General features: G+C 34.8%; 1 protein-coding gene across 3 annotated transcripts in view; it reads right to left on the bottom strand.

Annotated features, from left to right (window-relative positions):
- Window positions 1-5,403: 5,403 nt before the first annotated feature.
- Window positions 5,404-26,124, bottom strand: part of TSC22D2 (TSC22 domain family member 2) — a 49,623-nt gene continuing 28,902 nt past the window's right edge. For 2 of the 3 annotated variants that reach the window (XM_025913843.2, XM_025913845.2), the window contains 2 exons: window positions 9,206-9,257; window positions 5,404-8,217 (listed from right to left, as the gene is read on the bottom strand). In XM_025913843.2, the coding sequence (XP_025769628.1) occupies window positions 7,957-8,217; window positions 9,206-9,257 (313 nt within the window). In that variant the 3' untranslated portion in view covers window positions 5,404-7,956. Of the gene's footprint in view, window positions 8,218-9,205; window positions 9,258-26,124 lie in introns of those variants that run through there. The other variant, XR_015240052.1, reaches the window with a different exon arrangement.

Genomic DNA, 26,124 nt, shown 5'->3' with positions numbered 1-26,124 from the left:
AAATGATAAAAAAAATTTAGAAGAGAAACAACTGGAAGAACAGATGTGGGATGTATAACATCCCAACAATCAGAGGGGTAAAATATGAGTAAGAAAACAATCAATTGAATAAAAGCCAGGAAAAGGGAGAAAATGGGGGGAACCTAGAAAGGATTCTGAAGAGAAAACATAAAATAAGGTGGCAGAAATACACCAAATATGCCTGTAATAATAATATACAAAAATGAATTAATCTATTAAAAGAAAACTAGGAAATTCAGCCATATATATATATGTATATTGTAAACACAAGGCTGTAAATTCCGCCATATATATCCATATGTATATTTTTTTTAACAAGAGTAGCCCCTAAAAAAATGAAAAGGAGGGAAATGAAGAGGTAGAAACCTTTTTGCTAAACAAATGATAATAAACTAAAATTAGGTAAAACAGTTCAATAAGGTAAGAAACGAAACTTACTGGAAGGAATTAGCAATACAGTGATCATTGGTGACCTTGTGAAAAATGGTTTTGGGGCACAGGGAGAAGTCCTACCAGGTCAGACTGTGAGCGACAAGCAGCGAGTGGAAGTGGAAGAAGTGGAAAGGCAGAATGGGCAGCTGAAAAAGCAGGTGGAGGCTTACTCATTTATCATTTATTTACATATTAAGCCTGTATAAACACTGGCTGATGTGATGAAGTCCAAGGAGAGGGTGAAGGAGAAGAAAAATAGAGAGGGAAAGGGGGAGGGGAGAAGGCTGAAAACGGTGAGACCCAGGGCACCAGGGAGGACGTTAGCAGAAGAGACAAGAAGGAAACACTTTCTATTTAATTTTATTTCTAATTTATTAATTTGTCATTACACAAACAATACATGAATGCATACTCAAAAACATTGAATATTACAGTTAAAGCTAATGCACTCCACCAAACTACTATTAACAGTTTGGTTAGTATCCTTCCAGACCTTCTCTATACATTTTTATAATATACAAATAGGTACTTAGGAAGTACACTATACAGTATTTGTGTGTGTATATATGTGGTATGTGTTTTAAAATCAATGGTATCATATGTATTGCATGTGTTAACCGTTTTTTCCCCAAACTTTGAAAAAAATGTATTGTATCTAAGAGATCTTTCCATGTCAGTAGGTGTATGAATCTTGCTTTTTTTTTTTTATTGATGCCCAGTATTTTATACTGTTCCAGCCTCTTGATGGGTATTTTGTTTTTTCCAATTTTATTCTATTACAAAGTTACAAGTGACATCTTTGTACAGGCCACCCTGTGAACACAGAATGGGAGTGTGTTTCATTATAAACTGGAAATGTTGAGCGACAGGGCACGTGAATTTTACATTTTAATGGATACCAGTCGACTGCCTTTAAAGGTAGCTGTGCCAATTTATCTGTTTTCCCACACTCTTGCAGGCTTGTGATTTATAGAGATTTTAAATATTTGCCAACTAGATTTGAGATAGCTTCTTTTTATTGTGCATTTCCCTTATTTTGCTGAGTTTGGGCATCTCTTCATAATCTTAGAAAACTTTTTGCTTATCTGAATTTTCACAGGGAGATTTCTACAAGGGATATGTGACCAAAAAGCAATAGACTTGTCTAGCTTGTCTAGCTGGAATTAATTTTTGTGAGCTAGAGATCTATTTTCTCTCCCCAAATGGTTATGTTGTCTCAGTATTATTTGTTGAATAATCCATTCTTTTCCTACTAATTTGAAATGTTACTTTTATCATTTACTCAATACATAGTTGTTTCTGGATTCCAGCTCTATCAGATTTATTTTTGGCATCAGGCACCTGAGTTATTCTTAACTTGGTTCACTGAATGGTAGCTGGTTTTGTCAGCCAAGATAATGAGTGTGTTGCTTATAAGACAATAGATAACATAACTCATTGACACACAAATTCTATTCTAGTTAAGTTTGATTTAAATCAGTTCCATTATCTACAAACTTAAGAGTATTAAAAAATGTGTAAACTTCTCTCTCAGATTAGTTCCTTTTTTTTTAGGGGACACCTCACAGGCTCAATTATAGAGATAGGAGGCTTTTCACCAAGTCCCCTCTTTCTAAAAGTACTGTTTGATGTTAAAGCTTTTTGGTGATGTAAAGTTGCTTCCTGGCAATGTCATGTGGCAGGGCAATATTACTGTTGATTTACATGAACCTTTCATTCAACAGATTATATGACGTTCACAAACTATGACATACACTTTGAATAAACAATGGCACTTTAGTTTTTACTTCTACATGGACCATAGCTCCTGGAGTGCACAAATCATGTCCCATTTATCTATCTCCAAACATCTATTACAGGGTGCAGCACCTGAATTGAAATAGAACTAAAGTGCATTCCAACGGTGTTTCTATAAAACAAAAAATAAAACCCAAACTTCTCAAAAACAAAACCTTTAGGGGATTGACAAAGTTACACATAGTCCTTTTTTCTGTCTGATTAAATTATGTTATCTATTTTAGTAGAAATACTGGAATAAGACACTGACCTGATAAATTATTTCACGCCAAGTGTGGGGAAAATATTCCCTTGTTGTCCATGGACTTCCTCAGGTATGACCTATCTCTAGATGCGTTGCTTGCCTGTGAAATGAGGATAAGAACTGTGATCTGGAAAACAGTTGGATTGCAGTAGGCAAGACTACTTTACAGTTGTTATATAGAAAAATGAAAAGGTAAAAACTTTTTATATGGGCCAGTAGAAGTGTGGCATTTGCCTTGTTTTAAAATTCAGTTATTTTTATGATCTAAGTTACCACACCTCTTTCTTCCTTCTTTCAAAGGGATAACTTTGGCTTCTGTGGGCAATGTCTTAGTCCATAAAGTTAGATGCTGTTTTATAGCTCAATCTATGACAACACATCATGGAAGAATTCTCAAAACTGCCTAATCTATCAGGTTTCCTGGTAAGGAGAAGAAAAAAATAATAAAGCTAACTCATTATGTTGAACAAATTTTATGACCAAGTAGACTGTATCAGTGCAAAATACCAACTTTTTACTTTACCATTACCAATCCCGAAAGGCTGTCTTACTTTTATTTATGATGATTGTTAAAAAAAAAAAAATGTCTATGACCTGTAGCTTGCTTTGTGTATGTGCCTCACTTACCATTTTTCATCTGTGAACATAGCATGCCATACCAACTGTAGCCCACTAAGGAAATCATTAAATAGCACTTGTACAGTGATATTCTCCACTGACAAAGGAATGCATACATTCAAAGAACAGATCTCGCTATAGAAATTCTGTGACTTGGCATAGAAGTACATGTAACAGAGTTGCATCCTAGAATGTTGAAAGGGTGCAAATATATGTCACTAAATAATAAGCCATTAGGTTAGTATTGCTAGAAAATAGAAACATGGGTTACTAGGCTTGAGGCAGGAAGGGGTGGGAGAAGAGATTATTTTGCTTAGGCAGGGGACTTACAGGGAAGAAAGAAGACTTCTGAATTGAACTGTGTCAAAGAATGAAAAGGTGAAGCCAACAAAACCTATTTTGACTTGGGTTTCAGTATCTGCAATGGGGCCAAAACTCACATTATCCTTCTTGGGGAAGGATAGCCTTGAGGGACAGGATTTGGACTCATGCTCTGGGACACTCTAATTCTAGTCACCATAAAGGAACTAAATTTGGTTTACCTAGAGGGCTGAATTTACAGAGGCATAAATGTGAAGCCAGGGGTCTTCCATTCCCCCTACCCTTTTGCTAAATTCTTGAAATTCCTTTAAACAAAGACTTTCATTTCACTGAAGTATTATGGCTGTTGGAAGGAAGAGTTTGACTAAAACATTCTAAGACATAGGGTTCTCTGATCTTTCTTTGGAAGCAGAAAGAACAGACACCGGATGTTGGGAATGGAATGTTCATTGTAGAGGGGATAATGGTATAGAAAGACCCAAGACAAACTTCCTCATGAGCATCACTAACCTATTTATCATTTTGTAATTTTGCCTATTCATTTCTGGATTATTGTACCTCCTAAATTACTTCTCCACTTCCAGTTTCAGCCCACCAATTCACCTCCCATTGGTAACTAGAATGATTAATTTTTCTAAACTGCTTATCTGGTCACAATCCCACTGCCTAAAATCATTCGGGAAGTTATTTTTGTTCTAGCTGCCAACTTACTATGGTGAGTCAGACTTTGCCTGAGTCTGTCTCCTGGGAAACAATTCTGTGGCAATTCAAGGAGTTTTGTTTGTGCTCTCCTTTAAACTTTGGAGCACTGTTTCCTTATCAGGTGTCATCTCTGTGAGGGAACCTCCCCTGACAAATCCATCTTTGTATGTTTTCACTATTGCAATGTACATGTTGGTTTGTCTAAGTCCTCAAACTGTGAATCTTTAGACCTGGGCTTTGTCCTTTTACAAGTATTGAAGAGAATTGAGTCAAGTCACAAGGTGCCTGCACTGAGCCTCCTTTAAAAAAATTAGACTTCAGATCATCTGAAAAATTTCCCCCCCAAATTAGCTGTTATTTTATTTCTAGTTCTACAGAGGTGAATTTCCATCTAAGAACAGGTATTTTAGTTACTCTAATCTTAAGGACTTCCCCCAGATCTTTTTTAAAAGGTCTAGGAGTGACCAGTTTGAATTTGGAGAAACATCATCTCTGAGCTGTGATAATTCTTTGTGGATAAAGACAGTTGTGATTACCTATCTCTGGGGACTTGATGGCAAAGCATTCCACCTTAATACTTCTACTTATCCCAGAACATTTATAATAGAATTGAAATATCCAGCTATTTTGAACATACAACTATGAGTTAAAGTAACCGCATGTTTAACGCCTCATAAGCCTTTTTTGGGGAGGGGGTGTAGCAAGCTGTAAAATCACACTGTTAACTACCTAAAATAAGTTCTCTTTGGGGAAAGTTCGGTTTGTATTGCAGACATATTGCCATTATCAGAAACGAATTCTTCACCTAGGATTTTCTGGTTGGTTAAGGTAAACCAACAGAAAACTTGTGTGGCACTTTGGTCTACAAGAGAAAATTACAGATGGCATTCCTGTAAGACTGTGCCCCCCAAATTGGCATCCCAATAAATATTCCAATTATGTGGACTAAGAGACCTTAAATCTGAGGTCAAACTGAAATTTACTTAAGATCTAAACAAACCGATCACTTGGGGTAATGTCTCGATGTTGTTCTCAAATACAGTGTATTTTATTCTAAAAAACAGTTAAGCTTTCCCACCTTTAAGTCTGTCCCTGACTTCGGGGTGAGGGCGTGCCTCAAGAGAGTAGGTTTGGATGTAAAGATTTCCTTTCACAGCTGTTTTGGGGGTTATGTAAGGGGAAGGGGGACCCAATGGGAAGGAGAAGGACGGGAGAGCAAAGGACGAGCACTATTGTAATTTTGCATCTTTTGAACACCGCACCATGAGTTATCTTATGTCATTAAACTGAAAAGTTTATTAATATTTAAGGCTCTTGATACATATTGTCAAATTACTTTCTAGAAGTACACAGGAAAGTTTGCCTTTCTACATTAGGTCCTGCTATTTAAAAGACAAATAAAAATTCATTAAATATTAATTTGCATTTCTTAGGTTACTAGAGGCTGAAACTTTAGAAACTGCTATTTATTTCTTCTGTGAACTACCCATATTTTCTACTGTGGTGGTTTTTTTTTTTTAATGCAAAAATAGTAATAATTGCTTTTAATTACCATTTTAAATTAACATTATCAATCATTTCCTTTGTGACTATTATTTTATGAAGTGTTTTTCTATCCCAAGAACCAAAATTTGTATTTTCACAAAAATCTCAGCCTTTTCTAATACTAGTTTTTCTCTGCCAGTTTTAAATATCACACTTTTTTTGGACTTGAGGAGCACACCTGGTGAGCCTTGTGATTGACATTCCAACACGGAAGTTTCATTTCCTAACGCACTGGTGGTGACTCTACTTAGAATCTTGTTCCACACCTACAGGATTACTTCTCAAGCTTATGTCCTTAGTTCCTTAGTTTTTTCCCATATTATTCATTAACATTAAAATTTTGTTTATATTCAACAATGTATCCTCCAGCACAACTAGAACATAAAATATTTGGTAATCCTACATACACCCCAATTTTATGCATTTCCTTTGTGGCTAAATCTGATGAAGTTTTAATTTTAAATAGACAAAGAACAGTTATTTATCCTCTTTTAACAACGCAGAGAGCTAACTATTGGTTCCCATTAACTCCTGATTAGCTAGCTGGCTATAGACATGTTAAGTTTTCTACAGGCACCTTTCTGAATTCAAGTAAAAGTTTTGGTAGACAAGGATTTCTTACTTAAAGGTCACTGACATAATATGAATCTTGAGTACAAATATTGCTCACCATTCTTGCATTCTTTAAATTATTTTACTTTGAAAATTTAAGAACTATCATTAAATCATTAAGAACACAGGTTTTCATTTAAGGAACATCTTGAACTGTGAAAATACAAATCTAATCAAATTAAATTTTGAACACATATAGAGCCAAATATTTCAACAAAACTGCAGTTTAATTTCAGAAAATGTGTTAAAATATATATTTATACATCAATTTCTGACATACACTTAATGTGTTAGTATACACAAAATGATGCTTTCTCTTGAAACTGTATTTATGAAATGTACATTTTAATTTAAATACTCAGTATACACTGCACTTAATCTGCATGTTGCATTTATTAAATACATTAAAATCTGCAATGTAACAAAACGTTTTCTGCATACGAAATTCAAAACACCATTTTAATGAACAAAAGATGGCTCACTTCATTTTTTTTTTTTCTTTTTTTTTTTTACAACTAGTGTATGGGACACTAGCTCAGCTCCACCATACTACCTGTTCGTTCTTTTATTTGACATTGTTCACAGACTAGTACATATTACAATAAGAGTGCTGGATAAAAACATGAGGTACGAAAGTGGTTCAAAGATTATAGGTCATGCAGATCATGCTAGACAGCAAAGAAAATTGTGACCGAGAAAACACTAAATAAAAATACATAAAGAATGTGCATTATAAAAAAAAACTCCATTACACAGCTTTGCTTCTTTGGTTACAAAGTAGGTTGAACAATTTCACAGCTTTTTATTCCCACCCGAAAAAAGAAAGTCATACGAAATGTCAAAAAGCAGAGGAATCGTGGCAATTTCTCTATTAGAAAGTAGAAACAAATGAACAAAGTTTTCTTCATCAAAATAGCCCAATTATTTATTATATCACAATAACTGGTGACTACCTGTACAGTTGCACTATGTTCTTCATACTTACACTATACAAAATTTACATTCAAGCTGGGTCTTTACTACTGAAAATAAATACCGAAGGTAAATTGCCATTAGTGTTAGAAATATGCCAGGATTCTTTTGTTCAATTATTGCCTAAACATTTTATCTATTAAATGCAATCCTGTCTTTCAAATCCTTTACTGATACTTATAATTATTCAAAAAAATTAAAAAAGTTCTGTGACATTGTTCATGTACATTATGAAAATAGCAGCCCTGTAATAAATAAAACACAAATAAATGAAAACTTACGTAGGCAAATGTTACTGATATTGAAAGAAAAGTGGCTCTTTAGATGAACTGTTATTTATAATGTGCGAGGAAGGCTCAGGGTAAATCCACGGGTAATAGGAAACATGGGAGAGCCACCAAAGCTCTGAAAAGACCCCACTCATGCGCACCAGGTAAAATGCAGACTCGGCTTGCTTTAATAAACCCCACCTATTATTCTCCTTGTGTACTGATGACATAAAACTGGACATCAATAGCGCTGCATGACATCTCAAAGAGAGGAAAAGCTCCTGTAGAATGATTGTCTAATACTGAAAAGGCCAAACACACAACCGAAGCATGGCTACTTGCTTTCGTATAAAGTGGAAAGTATACCAGTGGCACACAAGGATAGATTGCTTTCAGTTTTTTTCTTAATGAGGCAAGAAAGCTTTATGCTGAGGAGACATTCGGCTGCTGTGGAGGTTGCGTTGGCTGCGGAGGCTGTGCTATCACTGCTTGTTGTTGAGAAGTGCTACCAGGATTGGCCTGTTGGGCTGGGAGTTGGGATAATTGATCATTGTTTGAAAGAGATTTTAACAGTGCATTTTCTCGTTCAAGTAAAGAGTTTCTTTCAACTAATTCTTTTATTTGTTCCTTTAGAACTTCCACTTCTTCTCTTACTGCATACATCAAATGGCTTTTCACCAGATCCTGTGAAAAACAAAATTAGTAATGTCACAAAGAATATAAGGGAAAGGTGTTGCTATTTGGTTCTGGCCTACCTGGTGCCTTATAAACATGAGGCATTTTTATATTAGTTCTTTTGCTCTTGCTTTTAATGTTTCTACTGTATCTTGACTGGCCCTAAGGGAGATAAGAGTGGAAAAAATCCAGTTTCCAACTAGGCAGCTAGCCCAGGATTTCTTTTCAAATTTTGGAGTGATTTCCAAAAATACTAGGCTCCTTAAATTGTCAATTATAAGCTTAGAATTAAAAAAAAAAAAAAAAAAGTTTAAAATCACATGCTTAGATGTTAGACCAAGAGAACAAAGGATATTCAAGTGATATTTAACTAGTTCTAGCACTTCTTTAAGAGATAAGGTGCCTACGATTTCCAACTCTAAAATCTTAAAGAAAAATAGTTTGAGACTAATGGTTCTTATTTATAGTCTATAATTTTAATAAGCTTGAATCAAAATATTTTATATACAATATGAGCAGAATATCTTTAAGGGAATAAAAAAATTGATAGTAATAGCAGAAATCAGAAACAGATTCAACATGAACAGGTCTATTCATTAGAGATGAGTAAAACAGCATCTATAAATGGATGACAAAGGTTTCTAGCTGAAATTTTCATTTTAATATTCTTTTGTCAATAAACTATTTTTGATGCTGGAATATTTGAAGGCACATAATGCATTCTGATTATGTATGCCCCTTAAAATGGCCCTGATTTATCAGTGGTAATGCATGAAATGTGAGATGTTCAAATGGGAGAAATAGTAACTCCACTGGTATTTCTAGGCTAAAAATTCTCAATGTTTTTTTAGCAGTTTCAATTAAATGTCATTATATAAAAAATATACTTTGGTCATCTTGGTGTAAAGAATTTAGGTGTTTTTCAGAATTGATAAAAACCAACTGCCTCCTACAACAAACAACCTATAAAATGAGAGCACTATTAACTTTTACTTACCATTGCTTGTTCTATTTTGTTGTCAATGGCTACACCACCTCCCCCAGATGCACTGGAAAAAATTAGAATATTTCATTAAATTATTCTAAAAAATGTAACATCCTTTCCAACTCTTAAAATAATTAAAAACATTTGTTTTACTTAAAACCAAAAATAACTTAAAATAGCTTAAAAGTCTATTCTCAAAATTTCAGTACTCAGAGCTCTCATTTTGAAAATGAAGGATCTCAGTAAGTACAGGACTTCTAGAAATCCTTTGTAGTTCCAACATTTCTAATTTCCCTATGACATACATACACTACTTTAAAGTAACTCCCTATTCAGGAGTTAACTCAGTGAACTTTTAAAAGGATAAATTTTGAATGAGCACTACACTCTCCACATCTTTTAAACTTCATTTACTAACTATATATTCTAATTGACTTTCATGTGGAAATTCCAGTAGTCACTTACTGCATTAAAATTCAGATGATGACTTTTCTTCTAGAGATTTTAATTCTGGCTTAAAAATTTTCAGAACTGGCTTCTAAAGGGCCTTTGGGCTGGTTAACAGCGTTCTCAACATTCTGGCAAATCTACATACTTTGATTGTAGGTTACTGGCTGGTAAAAATCACCTACGAACGTATGTGGCTTAGACCAGTTTTTCCTGGAAATAATTTGAAGTAATCTAGCTGGTAAATATATCCCAAGGTCAACCTTAGCATTTGTATGATAATTACACAGAAGATTCAGTAACTGTCCTCTTAACTAGTAAGAACAGTGAAGATCTATATCTTTTTCTTGGTATTTTTGTAAATTTTGAAGAACAGTCATTAGATTTTCATGTAAAGACAAATCTGACACTTTAATCTACTTTAACAATACAAAAAGAGATCTTTAAACAATTTTGATATAAAACTTTGCAAAATTACTCTTCATAAAGTATACCCTAAGAAAATTTAGATGCTAATATATTTGAACACTTTTATTTTAGATGATGTAGACCCTCAATGTTCTATCAGACTGAGGCGCAGAAATATCCCGTCTTATGTAGTGGTGCCTTTTATATTGCAATCCAAGTAGATATGGTTATAATTCTGGTTCTGCTACTCACTACCTATGTGACCATCAGCAAAATCAAGTATTTAACTTCCCTGGACCTCCTTCCTCATCTGTAAAATGAAGGGGTGCTTGTCAATGCCTCAGTGGACTTCCTACTTCTAAATCCTTGAAACTGAATCAGTACATGAAAACATTAAACTTGTTTATCTGAGCATTAACCACATTAATTATAGCATACTCTTTCACTTCTTGCTGCTGCTATTTCTAAGATGAAACAGGCTTTTGTAGACCCAATAACTAGAAACGATATATATAGATTGTTAATAAATAATTATACATGTTAGGCTTTAAATGCTTGTAGAGCTATGCAAAACAAAGTATGGCTATATGTAACTATAAACGATAGAACAACTATATAAACCATAAGGCTTCGGTGTAAAGTTCAGTTCAGAGACCACTTGGATATGGTCACCAAATATTGCCTACAATTTGCAAAGAAGACATTAGCATTACTTCTAGGCATTTAGATTAGAGTCTATCTGACCATCCTAGATTGTACTTTCTATATTTTTTATTTCTATGTCAAGGAAAAACTCTATTAGTTTTAGTCAATTCTTGATGTGAATACATGCAAGCCTTTTAACACATCTGTTTTAAACAGAACACCTTCAATGCTAACTTTAACACCAGTTTTACATATTAACAAGCAAGCAAAACAAAACAAAAAATAAACCCTAACCCCTAATAAGGGTTTATTACTTTTTTTTTATGATTAAAATAATATTAGTAAGTTTCCAAACCATTCCCTTAGGCTAAGGAATAATTATCATCCTATTCTTTGCTGATATAATAAACTCTAATCCTGACTCAGACCTCTTTTACAGCAATGGAGGAATAAGTCTGCAAAGTATAAATGGATATGAAGATATGTGTCCCTTAAAAGGTATTAATATCCCAATTTTGTTAAGCATTGTACTTAAACCAGAATTAAATCAGTCACAGACACAATTACTATCACTACAGCAATCTAGTTTGAAGGCTGTTTTTAAAGAATTCTATAACCTATGGCAGTGGTTCTTAAACTTTAGCACACACCAGTCATCCAGAGGACTTCTTAAAACAGACTGCTGGGCTTCACCTCAGTTACTGATTCAGAAGGTGTAGGGTGGAGCCCAGGAATGTGCATTTCTAACAAGTTTCCAGGCAATGCTGATTCTGCTACCTGACAGAACATACTTTGAGAACCAATGGTTTACAAAGATGAAAGTCGTAAGAGAAAATAAAAAAACCTAATTCTATTTTTAAAACTTCTTAACCTGAATACAAAACTTCTTACCCTTCATGACTTTGACCCCTGCCTTCTATGGTCTCCTTTCTTCTCACACTCCATCTGGCTGGCCAATTGTGTTATGTCTTACATAACTATTTACAGTCTGTGAAACATATGTTCTCTCAGGTTTCCATGGCTTTGCAGAACTGCTCCCCGAGCTGCAAATGCTCATGCCTCCAATTCATCTGGCTACCTTTTACTTGTTCCTTAAGATGCTCCAGTGCCACTTCTTCTGTAATGCCTTCTGATTTCCTAAGGCAGAACCAATTACTCCATCTCTCTTACGGTTCACCAATCTTCACAAACTTTTTGTACTGCATAACCAGGAAAGCAAAATAGTGAACTCCAGCTCCTCCACACACTCAGTGTGTGAATTCTGGGAAATTATTTAACCTTTCTAGAACTCAGGTTTTTTATCTAAAATAAGAATTATATACCTCAATTCATAAAACTCCTGTGAGGATTGAATGAGTTAAATAATACTGCCATTGTTAGCTCCTATCAGACTGAGTTCCTTCAGAGAGGTTCTTTATCTTTCACCTGTATGAAGAAGTAAACTCAGTGCTTGGCACATAGGAACTCAAGTGCATACTGAAAGAGTAAATAGGATAGCAATTAGATTTGAAACAATTACCGGTTTATGTCAGAAAGCCATTAAAATATTTTGAGTTTGAATAAATCAGTAATTCTCAAAGTATGGTCACTGGACCAGCAATATCAGCATCATCTGGGAACTTGTTAGAAATGTAAACACTTGGGTCTACCCCAGACCTACTGAATTATATACTCTTGAGGTGGGACCCAGGAAATCTATTTTAACAACTCCTCCAGATGACTGATAGAAACTAAAGATTTGAGAAACTGATTTATAATAAGGATATCAACATGGCAGTCTTAAACAATCAAATAGGAGGGTATTCTATTTAAAAATCCCTGAACATGGTTTAAGACTATTATTTCAACGAGGGTTTTCAATGAGGGTCACAAGTTGTTTTCTACCATATTCAAAGTCAACATAGTGGTTTGGGCTTCACATTCTTAAAAAATGAAACTGATCAACAAAAGGAGAATGAAAAATTTTCCTTTATTTGCTTCCTTGACCTAATGTTAAAGTATTATGTCTTGTTTTCTTTTTTATAATTGCATTCACCACACTATAACTTGATGGTTAACCAGTGTCTGAACTTAAGTTACCAAGACTTTGTAACTATTCTGGTAAACTATAAGTGCTATAGAAAGGGATAATTTTTAAAAAGAAACTTTCTGTTTGCTATGGGTCACTCTTTTAGAATAAAAACATATCATGATTAGTATTTACTAGAAGAATTAAAATTTGTGGGTATTGAGGAAATGGACATATAGACATATAAATAATAAAAATATCTTTTATAGGATGATTTTCCACTAAAACTACAGCACCCCCCCCAAAGAATCAAATGAGCTTGAATTTAGTTTTTTGGTTTTTTTTGTTTTTTTTTTTTTTTTAAGATTTCATACATTTTTAAGTAATCCCCACACCCAACATGGGGCTCAAACTCACAACCGTGAGATCAAGAGTCACAAGCACTACCGACTGAGCCATCCAGGAGCCCCTAAATTCAATGGTTAAGTAAATTACAATTATATTCACAGGAAAAATAAAACTCAATGTATCAAAGGTACAGCAAGACAGCCCGGTTCAAAGCTGTTCATTTTTAAATTCATCCCAATTGGCTCCCCACACCACAGCTTTTCTTCCCCGGCCTCCTTACTCTTATCACAGATTACTTGGCAACCTTACTGAGAAGAGGCCAGATATGAACCTCTGGCTTTGCAAGTTCCCTACATTTTCATCTTTATTAAAAGGCTAACTGCCTCACTCACGCTCTCAGCTCAGTGACTGTACAAATCATCTCCAGTCTCTCCTCTCTAAAAATTAAAATCCATGAAGGCAAGGTTAGGCTAACTGGATCTCACTTTTTAAAAAACTCTTTATGAGAAATCAACTTTTTTCTTTGTCTTTACTAATGTGGACAGAGACATCATGGCTACTTGTTTAAAATAAAAACAGAGCGGGCGCCTGGGTAGCGCAGTCGGTTAAGCGTCCGACTTCAGCCAGGTCACGATCTCGCGGTCCGTGAGTTCGAGCCCCGCGTCAGGCTCTGGGCTGATGGCTCAGAGCCTGGAGCCTGTTTCCAATTCTGTGTCTCCCTCTCTCTCTGCCCCTCCCCCGTTCATGCTCTGTCTCTCTCTGTCCCAAAAATAAATAAACGTAAAAAAAAAAATAAAAATAAAAATAAAAAAAAAAAACAGAGCAAATTTCTTCTCTTACATCTTGACTTCTTTGCTCTTTTTCTGTTCTCCCTTCAGCACAAATGCTAAATAACAGAGCAACAAGGTAGAGACAAAGAACACTTAAATGACTGCCCACTTTTGCAGGCACACATTAACTTTAGTGAGTCCTTACTGCCAAGCTTGAGAAACAATCTCATTTTACAGTTCAGGAAACTGAGGCCAAGTAATTTACTCAAAGATACAATGCTACAGACAGAACTGAAACTAGACAATGTCAAAACACATGCTTTTTCTACCTTGACAGTACGACGGTGTGAAAGGAATAAGCAACTATCTATTAACCTAAAAGAAATAACAGACTTATGTATATTATAAATGCTTTAACTATGTACCAAATGTCATTTGTGAAAGCATAAGCATGGATCCAAAGATTAAACTATGTGCATAATACTATATCTTATCTAGCACATTCCTAAAAGAAGATGAGCTCTGAGAACAAGGGAGGTAACTTCTTGGAAAAGACTCAGTGATCTTTAGACAGCCAGTATAGCTTACCTATTTACCAAGAACTAAAATGCTCTTTTCCTCTGTTAGAAAGCTGAAGAGATCTTAAGCTCATATGTATCTATATGCAGAAAATTATTTTAAAAATTACCTTTTGCTAAAAGACCCTTCTAACTTTGTGTTGAGTCACAATCCCAATTAAAACTCCACTATAGGAATTCCCCAAACTGTAAAATCAAGTATTTTATAAGAACTTCTTTGATTGAGTTGGCAAATCTGATATACTCATGTTCAAGCCCCCTTACCCAAATAAGGTAATGATTCTTCAGAAACTCCCAAGTAGAAGCTACAGTCTTTCTTAGAGGCTAGTCCTCAAGAATCATGTACTGTTTCCAGTAAATAATCTACAACCTTCATTCCACCTCCCCTGCCAATAAGCTCTAAAATATCATCATTACTACTAAAATGGATTAATTCTAACCTGGGTAACATCTGACCTCTTTTCTAAGAAACAGGTATCTGTATTTTTTAGAAAGAAAACTATCAAATTGCTGACTGCAAAAAATGTATCTAATGAATGTACGCTATGAAAGTTAAAAAAAATTCATCACTCTTCTATAGGAGGAATTTAAAAATATTTACAGCTTAACACTTAAGAGCAAATAACAATTCTCCTTCTGAAAAAGCCAAAATAAGTAAAATTCATGTAAACTTACTCTATGGCCAAATGCAAACTTCTGCAGTCAGGAATAAAACTATCAGACAAAGTTAACAGTAAATTAAGCTAAGAACTAAAAAATTTTATGTATTCCAATTAACTGACCGTAAGTTCTCTATCAATATAAAAACAAAAATCTATTTAATTTCATTATTAAGTTCATAAAAGGCCCGATGAAGATTTTTATTAATAACACAAAATAAGTGATTTTTGTGCATGATAAAAGCTATTTATTATTCATGCTAAACAAGCAGGTAAAATGACTACTCACAAAACTAAATGTTATTATTTTCTCAAGTAACCAGTCTTACAATGGTGCAAAAGTTTTTATCAAAGAACAGTTAAAAACTCAGTTAAATATTTATATAAAGGTATTTGTTTTTAGCATCTACAGAAACCAATTATGTCCTTAGCATATTTTACATTCATCTAATTAACTTAAGGTCAAACTCCTGGCCAGAAATGAATATTTAAGAAGTAAAAAAGAATACATGCTGTGGATTGTACCAACGTCAATTTCTGGGCTTTGGATGCTATACTCATGCAAGATGTTACCATTGCAGGAGGGGGGCAAGGAGACAGGACACATACCACTGGGTGAAAGAGTACATGAGACCTCTCTGTCCTTTTTTTTGTTTTTTGGCAGCCTCTTAGGAATCTATATTTATTTCAAAATAAAAGATACATGCACATGGTAAAAAATAAATTCATAAAATTCAAAAAGGTATGCAATTAATACAAAGTCTCTCTCCTACCTCAGACCCCCTTTGTCCAGTCAACCATACCATCTGTATACGGTCTTTAAAAAAGCCTATTTAGGAAGAACTTCTGTAATACTTTGGAGTGGGAGAGGCCTAAGTAGATGCCTCAAAATATAGAAAAATAAAGAACTCTTTCAATACTTTCACTAAAATATAAAGTACTTCTACAAACCTGTAAGATTAGAATAGAATCCCAATTAGAAAAACTGGGTAGATTTCACAGGCACAGTTTAAAAGACATGAAAAAAACTCAAGATGTCATTCATAATAAAAATACAAATTAAAACTATAACATAATACCATTTCCCTAAACAGACTGGCAAACATATTAAAATTTAATACACTGTAAGTGAGATGGTAGGAAATGGGTCTTCTCGTATAGTGATGTAAGTCATATACTGGCCCTTATAGAGAGCAATTTGCTTATATCACAATTTTATACACACACACACACACACACACACACACACACACACACACACACACACATTCTCACTCTATTTATTCTTTGAGTCACCCATCCTACATGTGGGAATTTATCCTATAGATATTTTTACATACATAGGAAATAATATATTTACAAGGCTACTCATTATCGCACGGTTTATAACAGCAAGATTTCTAATTAACAACAGGGAATTAAGATCATGGTATAGCCATCATGGTAGAGTATTCAACTGAATACTACTGATCTATAAAAAAGACCCCATAAAGATGCTTTTCTGTGTACTCAGATGGGAACAACGTACCCTGGAGATCTTTAAAAGTAAAGGTGCAGATGTATGTATATGATCAGTTGTGTGAGGGGGATATAGATATAGATGTAGTATTTGCTTGTATGTGCATAAAGAAACTGGAAGTTTGTGCATACACACAAAGAAAGTGGTTATCTGTCTGGGAAGGCAGGCAGATGGGGGACAGAGATAGAAGATACTTTCATTGCACTTTGGAGAGTACTCAAAAACAAAACAAAGCAAAACAACAACACATTCCAAAATGAAAGTGACTCACAGAAGAGTTATTACCTTGTACAACGTGAACTCAAGACATGAACAAATGGCAGACAGGAAACAGAAAAGGGAGAAAGGACGGAAAGAGAGCCAACAACTCTACTTTCCTTATGAACCACTTCATTCCAGAAGATAGGTACTATGTTCAACATTCAAAACAACAATCAACATAAGTCATATTTGTGATTTGTAAAATTTACTTCTTTGGCTTACAATGAATTATAATCACTTAAAAATATCATGTAAATAATGTTTATAACTCCTAGTATAGTTATTTCTGTTCAAAGTGACTCTGGTAAGAAAAAAATAAGTCTGTGATAAACATTTTTTTGATATAATAGGCTACATAACTTTATATAATAAAAATGTTACTTTAAAAGTACATTCCAGAGAAGGCATAGATAAGAATAATGTAAACTTTACCTTCTTTTTCCAGATCTCTTTACACTTCCAACTAAGGATATCTTGGGGGAATTATTTTAGTATTAAGCATAAAAATTCTGATAACGTTTTCTTGTAAAGCCACTCCAACAAAACAATTTAAAAACTAACCAAACTAAAATTCTTTCTCTTAAAACACTTAAAATAGAAGATGTAAAAATTTAGTCTGGAAAAACTGGAGAGTAATACAAAAGTAAAACATGCACAGCAATTTTACCACTATAATCCAAATATTCCAAATAAACTAAGAAAGTTTAATATTCTATTATTTCAAGTTAAATACTTAAATGTAAAATCATATCTACTTAAGATAAATGAGCTTATGCACTAGCTAGTTATTTTTTATCAGACTAACATTAGGCAAGGTTTGACAGGATGAAAAAGTTATTTTCTTCCTTTGAGTCAGACTGAAATAAAAAGGGTGTGAGAAAGGGGTAGGAGGAGGGTGGCATTTTCTCTAATGTTGGAGTGCTTACATTTACAGCAGGTTCTCTTGAAAGAGATTTCATTGGACTATTTACACAGCAGCAATAGGTTATCTGATGACAGCATAATCCATTAGTGCGAAGTGGCTTAAACCCAAATTAAAAATCTGACACTACAGTCCTGGTTACTTTAATTTACCTCCTGAAGACTGGGAAGCCAGTATATGACTGACAATTATCTAGACTGAGATATACATTGGCATGTAGGAGTAAAAAAGGAAAGAGAGATTAGAAAGGATTTCAAATGTTGCCAACTGATGTCTAACCCAGAATACCTTACAAAAATAATGTGATTATACTGAAAGGGAGTAAAGTAGATGTAGTCCTGTATATTCATTCTAGATATTCTAAAGCCATTCTTTTAATTGCTAAGATAGAAGCTGATATTTGACCAACTTCTAAAAACATCAGAATTGGTGATTAAAGTAAACCTTAATTTAACAAAAGATCTGTTTTTCAGTGATCTGAAGGATGATCCTTCCTAGAAAGATAGAAAATTTAAACAGAAAAAGACAGAAAAACCAAAAAATTCGTTATGTGAACGAGGACATTAAAAACACCTAAGAGTGCAAATTACTTCAGCTGTGTTAGGAAAAGGATATGTTTAGCAACCATTTTGTAGTAAAAATCAATTCTCCTTTAAAAGGTTAACAATAGGGGCGCCTGGGTGGCGCAGTCGGTTAAGCGTCCGACTTCAGCCAGGTCACGATCTCGCAGTCCGGGAGTTCGAGCCCCGCGTCAGGCTCTGGGCTGATGGCTCAGAGCCTGGAGCCTGTTTCCGATTCTGTGTCTCCCTCTCTCTCTGCCCCTCCCCCGTTCATGCTCTGTCTCTCTCTGTCCCAAAAATAAATAAACGTTGAAAAAAAAAATTTCTTTTTTAAAAGGTTAACAATAGCATTCCTTCCCTTTGACTATGAACAAATAATAGCACTTTCAATACCTAAGGAAGTTTTCATGGTGCAAGTGTATGAAAATGAACAAAACTGGAGAAAGAACATGATAGAAAAGAATGTCAAGGGAAATAAAAACAGTAACAACAACAACAAAAAAACCAACCAAAACACTCAATATTTGTGTTTCATTTCAGAGACCAACAAACATGCAGTGGACCTATCATAAAAACAATCTTTTTATATAGCTAAATACACCTAACGTTTCTAAAAGTAATTCAGAATTCTTCAGCAAGGACATAAAAATGGGTCAAACAAACAAAAAATCAGAACCAGCTTACTATTTCTAATGCTAACATTTACATTATTCCCTCCCATTCCAAATGCCTGCTCAACTTTTAAAGCGGATATCGAAAACTCCTGGAGACTCTCCGTGGTTTATTCTCACACTTTGCTCATACTGTTTCTCATTCTCTAAATACTTCTGTGGAAATTCTACCATTCTTTTATGGCTGTCAGCTCAAATATTTTCTTTTCTGTAAAGGCTAGTTTTCTAACCTTTCTAGAAGTAGTATAGTCAGTCATGTCCCACACTATCCTTATGGCTCTAACCATGTATCTACCATAGACTGTGTTCTAATAGCTCCCACCAGATAAAACTCTATGTGCTATACACAAAACCTACCATGGGCTGTCAGCCATCTACTAAAGAATGCTGTAGAAGCCTGAACTCACAAATTGTATAGTTGGAATTTGAGTCCTAAATATATCATTTACTACTTTACCTCTGGGGCCTCTTTCTTCAGTTCTAACATAAGATAGCTGTACTAGACCACCTCCAAAGCTATTTCCCATGTTTAACGGCAAAATTGACTTTTCCCAAAAGTAGTCCTTGCCATCTAATGGACATGGTTAATGCTTCATTTTAGCTAAACTCAAAACAAACAATTTGGGAAACATTCCTTAATCTCGTTCCTCATTTTCAGTCTGAAACGAAACTTGCCATATCTTCTTGCTGGCTAATATCTAATTCATACATCTAGGTAATCCAAATTCCTTTAGAGCCAACAGAGCATAATCTTGAACAAACTTTGCCTCTAATTTCCTATGTAGCCAAATCTCAGTAACATTTATCTTTCTAGATGACACTTTTATAAAAAATGATAAATTCTCATGTCTCCTCTGCACACTGCCCAATGCTCAATGAACACTAGTTGGAAGATTATGAAGTTAGATGATGTCCACCAGTGGGAAGATCACTAGATATGGAATTAGCACACACATGCTGCATCTTGGCCTCACTTCGGATTTGCTGTGTCCTGAGGCTAGTTACTCCCACTGGGCTTTCTCTGTCATTTAGTTTCAAAGGTTTTTATGGAACTTAGTGTAACCTTCACATCTGAGGTTTTTTGGTATGTGTGTGAGGTGGGGGTAACATGGATCTTAAAAAAAAAAAATAAAAGAACTAAGCCAGTAAGGAGGGGGGAGAAGAAATATCAGGATACTGGAAAATGCTTGGTCATAGGTATTAAGCAAGGAAAAAGTGAAACAGTTTTTATAATTGAAGCACAGAGGATCTATGAAAGATCAGAGGGATGATAAAAGAAAGAGATTCACCTATATAACAAAGAAAATGCCACGGATGGCTGCAGTTTCTTTAGCTTGGAAGCAACTAGGAGTAGGGAGATGGTTAATGTGTCATAGGAAGATGGCTAGATTTTAGAGGGCAGGGGCCAGGGAGTGAGTAAAAGAGGAACCTGAGAATAAAGGTGAGAAAAAGAGAAATTTAAGTTTCACTTGGGACTGTTGAATTTTGAGACCTCTGGGATATAGATTCTGGTGGAGAAATACAGAAAGAACGTTGCTGGAAATAGGTATCTAGAACTGTAGAGTAATCTCTGGCCTAGAAGTCTAGATTTGAGAGTTTTTGGAATGTGGTAGGTGGCACAAAACCGTGAGAGGTGAGCTTGCTTATTAAACACTGAAAAGACAAATGGGGCCCAAACAATGGAGAACACTAAGATGAAGAGTTAATGGAAGATGAGCTTGGGAAGAAACTACCCTTCTTCGGAAAGCTAACTATTTCTTTCATTGAACTGAAAGGCCTCACAGTTGCCTTTTTTCCATCTCCAGCATTCTATATACTATTATTTTTTAAAAAGTAAACAATTCTTCCTGAAGCACCTGGGTGGCCCAGTTGGTTAAGTGTCTGACTTTTGATTTTGGCTTAGATCATGATCTCACGGTTGTGAGATCCAGCCCTAAGTTGGGCTCCACAATGGGCGTGAAGCCTGCTTGAAACTCTCTCTCTCCCTCTCCATCTGTCCCTCCCCTGCTTGTGCAACAAACACATGCACGCATATGCGTGCTCTCTCTCTCAAAAAATAACAGATCTTCTTGAAAAAATCCTCTCAATCTCACTTTCTCAATGAGGCCTAACCAAATGAGTGAAAATGAGACAATCCCCCTGAATACGAAACGCCAAATACCAGTGAAGAGCAACAGAGATAATTTTGTTTATCCAAAGCTAATCTTTTCACTTATGCCCAATCTTAAAGATACAGAGATGTTATTTATAAAAGCTTTTTAGAAAAAGCATACCTAATTGTATGGACAACATACTTGACAAAGTAAAATTCTATCACGCTAGCCCTGAGGATTTTCTGATCAAAACTAGCTTGTGTTTTTAGGTTATTAACTAGTCTTTCTTCGCCACCTTATGTCTCTTCCTAATCTGTCCCAAAGTCCAGGGATAGTAATAAATAAAATGAAGGTTACCAATGCACTGTTTCAAAATAGGGATAAACCCAGAAGAATAAAAGTATCACAAAGTTTTTAAAGAGACAGATGCTTTATTCTGGTTTAGACTAAAGGAACAGTCATCAGCTCTTAACAAAATGAAGAGAATATCTTATCAGGGAAAAACTCTGGTCTATTTTACTTTTAATAAATCAATAAATATTTTCCAATTGGGATATTTAAAAATTTTGGATTGCCTTGGGTGTAAGCAAAAAATTAAATTGCTCACTTTCAACAAATATAAAGTATTGTGAATATATGCCCAGAAGAGCGTAAGTTGTCTAGGTCATCAGTTTACCACTTGCTTACTTCTCTTTTGTTCTCTACTTCATTCTGGGGGCAAGACACCTTCCTTCTTAGCAGCTGCCTAAGCAAAAGACTAAATTCTCAAAGAATAATAAAGTGGTTTTAAGAGCACAGGATTCAGAAATTAGACAAGCTTGTTTTAAATCCCAATCCCACCACCTTCTAGTGGGGTGATCATAGCAAGTTAACATACTAAAACCAGTTTCCTTGTCTGTAAAATGGGGTTATAGTTGTACCTGCCCTAAAGGATTGTGTGATGATTATGACATTTGTCAACACTAAAAAAATAAACACTAAAAAAATAATTAGTTCCTTCTACTGTTTGGATAAAATTTGGACTGACAGTATAAAAGGTTACTATTCCAGTGTATCTTAGATCGCGAATGAAGCAGTGAGGTACAAATAAAAATCAATTATGATTAGTATTACACCTCACCCAAAGAACGAAATAATGCTAGTTATACCTTAAATTTACTTGATTCCTTTGTAGTCAATGAGTCAAATGTTAAAGATTTAAGGCAGTCACAAAATATATGCTATAATAAAAATTGCTTGAGATTTAAACTTACATCAATATTTATTAAGCACAGCACTCCTGTGGATTGAACAATAACGACTGTTTAGCATAAAAATAACTTACTGTGGGAGATATTTCCAAAGGCCACTGATATATAACTGAATTATTTCAACATAAAAATTTCAAAAAAAAAAAAAAGTGCTTAACTAAAAATCTCCTGTGCCTTCTTTTAGTGTTATATGATATTTCAACAATTAAATATTACTGAAAACAAATCAGAAGAGTGGGACAAGTACTGCTTTGCTTCTGTACATCACTCCAGTTGAGAATCACTGCTTTAGAATTACTTAATTCAAAAAGAGATTCTGACAGGACAATGAAGAAAAGGATAAAGCAGCACTACTATAAAATCTAAAGGGTTGTTATGTCCTTGAATTTTTCTCGGTAAATATAATACTGTGATATAGACATGGTAAATGATAGAATTTTACAACCATTTGTATACTTCAAATTGGGTAAAATTATTTATGATGAATTCTAAGAATTACATCATGACCCAAAATTTGTTAAATCAATTTAGATTCTAGCGCTAAGACACAGTCATCTGAAATGGAAATGTTTCACCTACATTCTCTTTGCTCTCTTCCTTTCTTGCCAACAGACCCCACCCTTTTCATTCTTCCATAAATAATTGTTTTTGTTGTCTCTATTGAATGTTCATCCTTGAATTAAACTGTAAAGGGAGGAAGTGTGTTCATCTGGAGGGTCTACTAATTATAACACTTTGCATAAAGTTGATATTAAACATTTAATTGAAAAAAAAAGATGGAATAAAATAGTATTAATATGTTATCTAATTGTATTTTGTAAGTTAGCATGAACTTATGTTATGTGGGCTAATCGTGCCAGGAAAAAGAACTAATAAATTACCCATTAAAAAATTTTTTTTCTTTAATGTTTACTTATTTTTCAGAGAGAGACAGAGCAGGAGTGGGGGAGGGGCAGACAGAGGGGAGACAGAATCTGAAGCAGGCTCCAGGCTCCAAGCTGTCAGCACAGAGCCTGACACAGGGCTCGAACTGACAAACCATGAGATCATGACCTGAGCCAAAGTCGGCCGCTTAACTGACTGAGCCACCCAGGTGCCCCATGAAATTACCCATTTAAATATTAGAAACTAATGAGAAGGATATCCCTAGAACATAGTAAAAACGGGCATGTCTCCCGAGAAATCTTTTCTCATTGACTAAAACATCTTAAATAAAAGGTCAATAAACCTTTTTTTTTTGTGATGTTCCTTGCCTCTGGTTGCTACTCACTGAGGAGGAAGAAAGGGTACTAGTTTCTATATAACTGGCAAATGAAGTAAATAGAAAAATGGTTTAAGTCTGAGGAATAGAATAGCTAGAGTTCTATGTACTTTCAGGTTACTTCTGACAAAATTATGCCAGTGAATCGCAGCAGTTCCATAGAAGTGATCATGGTAATGACAAAACTCATAGAAGACTTTGTGGAAAATAAAGTGGACTTTAAAACTCCTAAAGATCTTTTGGATAAAAACCTCGACAAAGATCTTTTACATTAGAATCATGGACTTAGGGAAAATAATTTTGTGAACCTAATGAAAGGCTTAATTGTATAAACATATATCATAAATATCCATGTGTGAGTTCTCTCAATTGCCCAATATCATTCTATACAGATGATTAAAATAGAATCTAAAGAGAAGAAATGAAAAAAAAAAAAACAAAAACAAAAAAAACCCAAAAGCTATCTTGAAGGTGGAAAGAGACCACAGGCTTGCTAGTTTGGTTAGATCAGATAAAGAAGACAATTCAAATTGGCATGCCTTTAAGGATGTCTCACAAACAAGTGGAAGTTCTAAGTGAACTAGATCCAGGAGTCTGAAGAAATTCATATGTACAGTACTTTGCTCTTTTTACACACTGGTGGATCAAAGCAGTATAAAGGAGTCCTGTGAAACCTTTGCATCTTTACTAGAATCAATAATTATGAAGTAGGAGAGCATTCTTGTGATCTCTAAGATGTTAAGCAACGTCTCCTTACCCATTTTTGGAAAAAAAACTTTAGAAATGCATCTATATTAACACCGATGATTTATGGCTACGAACTGCAATCCATATTCTTAATTATTTCAGCTATGAAAACACTAAATTAGAGAATGTTCTCACTTGAAGGTTTCCACAGAATACGCAATACAGCTTTTATTTTTACATAAACCTAATCTCTTTACTCAATGCTTTCAGTGATGGCAATCATCTGATTTTTCTGCTTCATATTTTAGATTTTCTGATATACGGGAAGAATTTTTACAAGGTTTAAATATGAACTGTAAAAAGACCAGGACACCATGATCAACATCACTGGGGGTGTTCAAAGGCTAGAGAACAACTAAGAAGGTATGTTATACACAGGAGACAAGTATGAGACAAGTGGTTGGCATAAATGCCCACTAAATTCCCTTCCAAGTCAGATTTATAATTCTAGACTCAGAAGATAAACTCAGAGATGGTAGTGAATAAAAAGGCTTTGGCTCTGGAGTCATACCCAGGTTTGAATCTTGACTCTATCACTTTTATAATATGACTTCACACAAGTTATTTGGCCTCTCCAAAGAATAATGATAGGATCAGACAACAGTATTCCGTGAGATAATGCATTAGTGTCTGGCACATATTAAATGCTTAACATATTAACTATATAATTTGTATGAATAAGGTAGAGCGGTCAAAAGCTAAATATCATAAAATACACAGGGAACACTAACTTAGGAGTGAGATGATGTGGTTTCTACATCTGACTCCTGCCTGTAATGTATAATTTCTAACATTCTTCCCAGTTACTAACTTTTATGATGCTACATTTCAGGGGGATTTTAATGTATTTAAACATTTATCAGATGCTGATTATGGAGACACATTACAGAATAAACATTACCCCAGAATTTATGAATGTAAGTGTGGGAGATAGACAAGTTAGAGGTATGATAAATGCTATGACAGGGTAAGATTTTAGAGGGTGTCTGGGGAAACATAATCAAGATCTAGGGTCAGGAAAGAATGTTTAGTAATGGAAGTGCCACAGTTGGGTGGAGAAAAAGACACACAGACAAGTAAAAAGACACAACAGTAGGTACAGTTAGCCATGCTAGAAAACTCAAATAATGAAGACCAGTTAGAAGATTTCTGCATTTCCACGTAAGAAAGGACTGTGTCCCAAATGGGGATGAGAGAGACGGATAGGCTGAAAAAATACTCAGGAGGTAGACGTGGCAGTACTTTGCAATTAACTGGCTATGGGAGAACACAGAAATTTGAATGTTAAGGAGAAATGCCTAGGTACAAGTTTAGAAATGCCACAAGTTTAGTGCCTAGAGCATATAGATGGATTCCTATAATATACAGATGACACTCAGAACCATCTACATGTTCTTAGCATGGTGAAGAACGTGAGAAGAGGGTATTGACAGCATCCTGAGGACACTAATTAATACTTAAAAGGACAAACAGAAAGGCAAAGCCTGCCAAGGGGACTGAGAAGAAACCAGTGAGGTAGAACGAAAAACTAGAAGAGATGGTATCAGAGATATCAAAATTATCAGTCACAAATTTAAAACCTATGACATGCCAGTATCAGCTTTGTACAAATTGGAGAAATTTGTGGAATACTAAAAACTATTTAAAAGCTACATAACTGTGATCGCAATTGTTGACATGCTTGCATATGTACTCAAAGTCTGGAAGGGAATATGCAAACACCGAGACAGTAATTGTGTTAAACACTTGGATTAGGTGTGATGGCTCTTATTCTGTTTCCCAAA

Source organism: Puma concolor, chromosome C2 (genome assembly GCF_028749965.1).
Source record: "Puma concolor isolate L17-30 chromosome C2, mPumCon1.1.hap2, whole genome shotgun sequence".
Classification (NCBI taxonomy): domain Eukaryota; kingdom Metazoa; phylum Chordata; class Mammalia; order Carnivora; family Felidae; genus Puma; species Puma concolor.
This window is presented reverse-complemented; position numbering and strand designations above follow the sequence as displayed.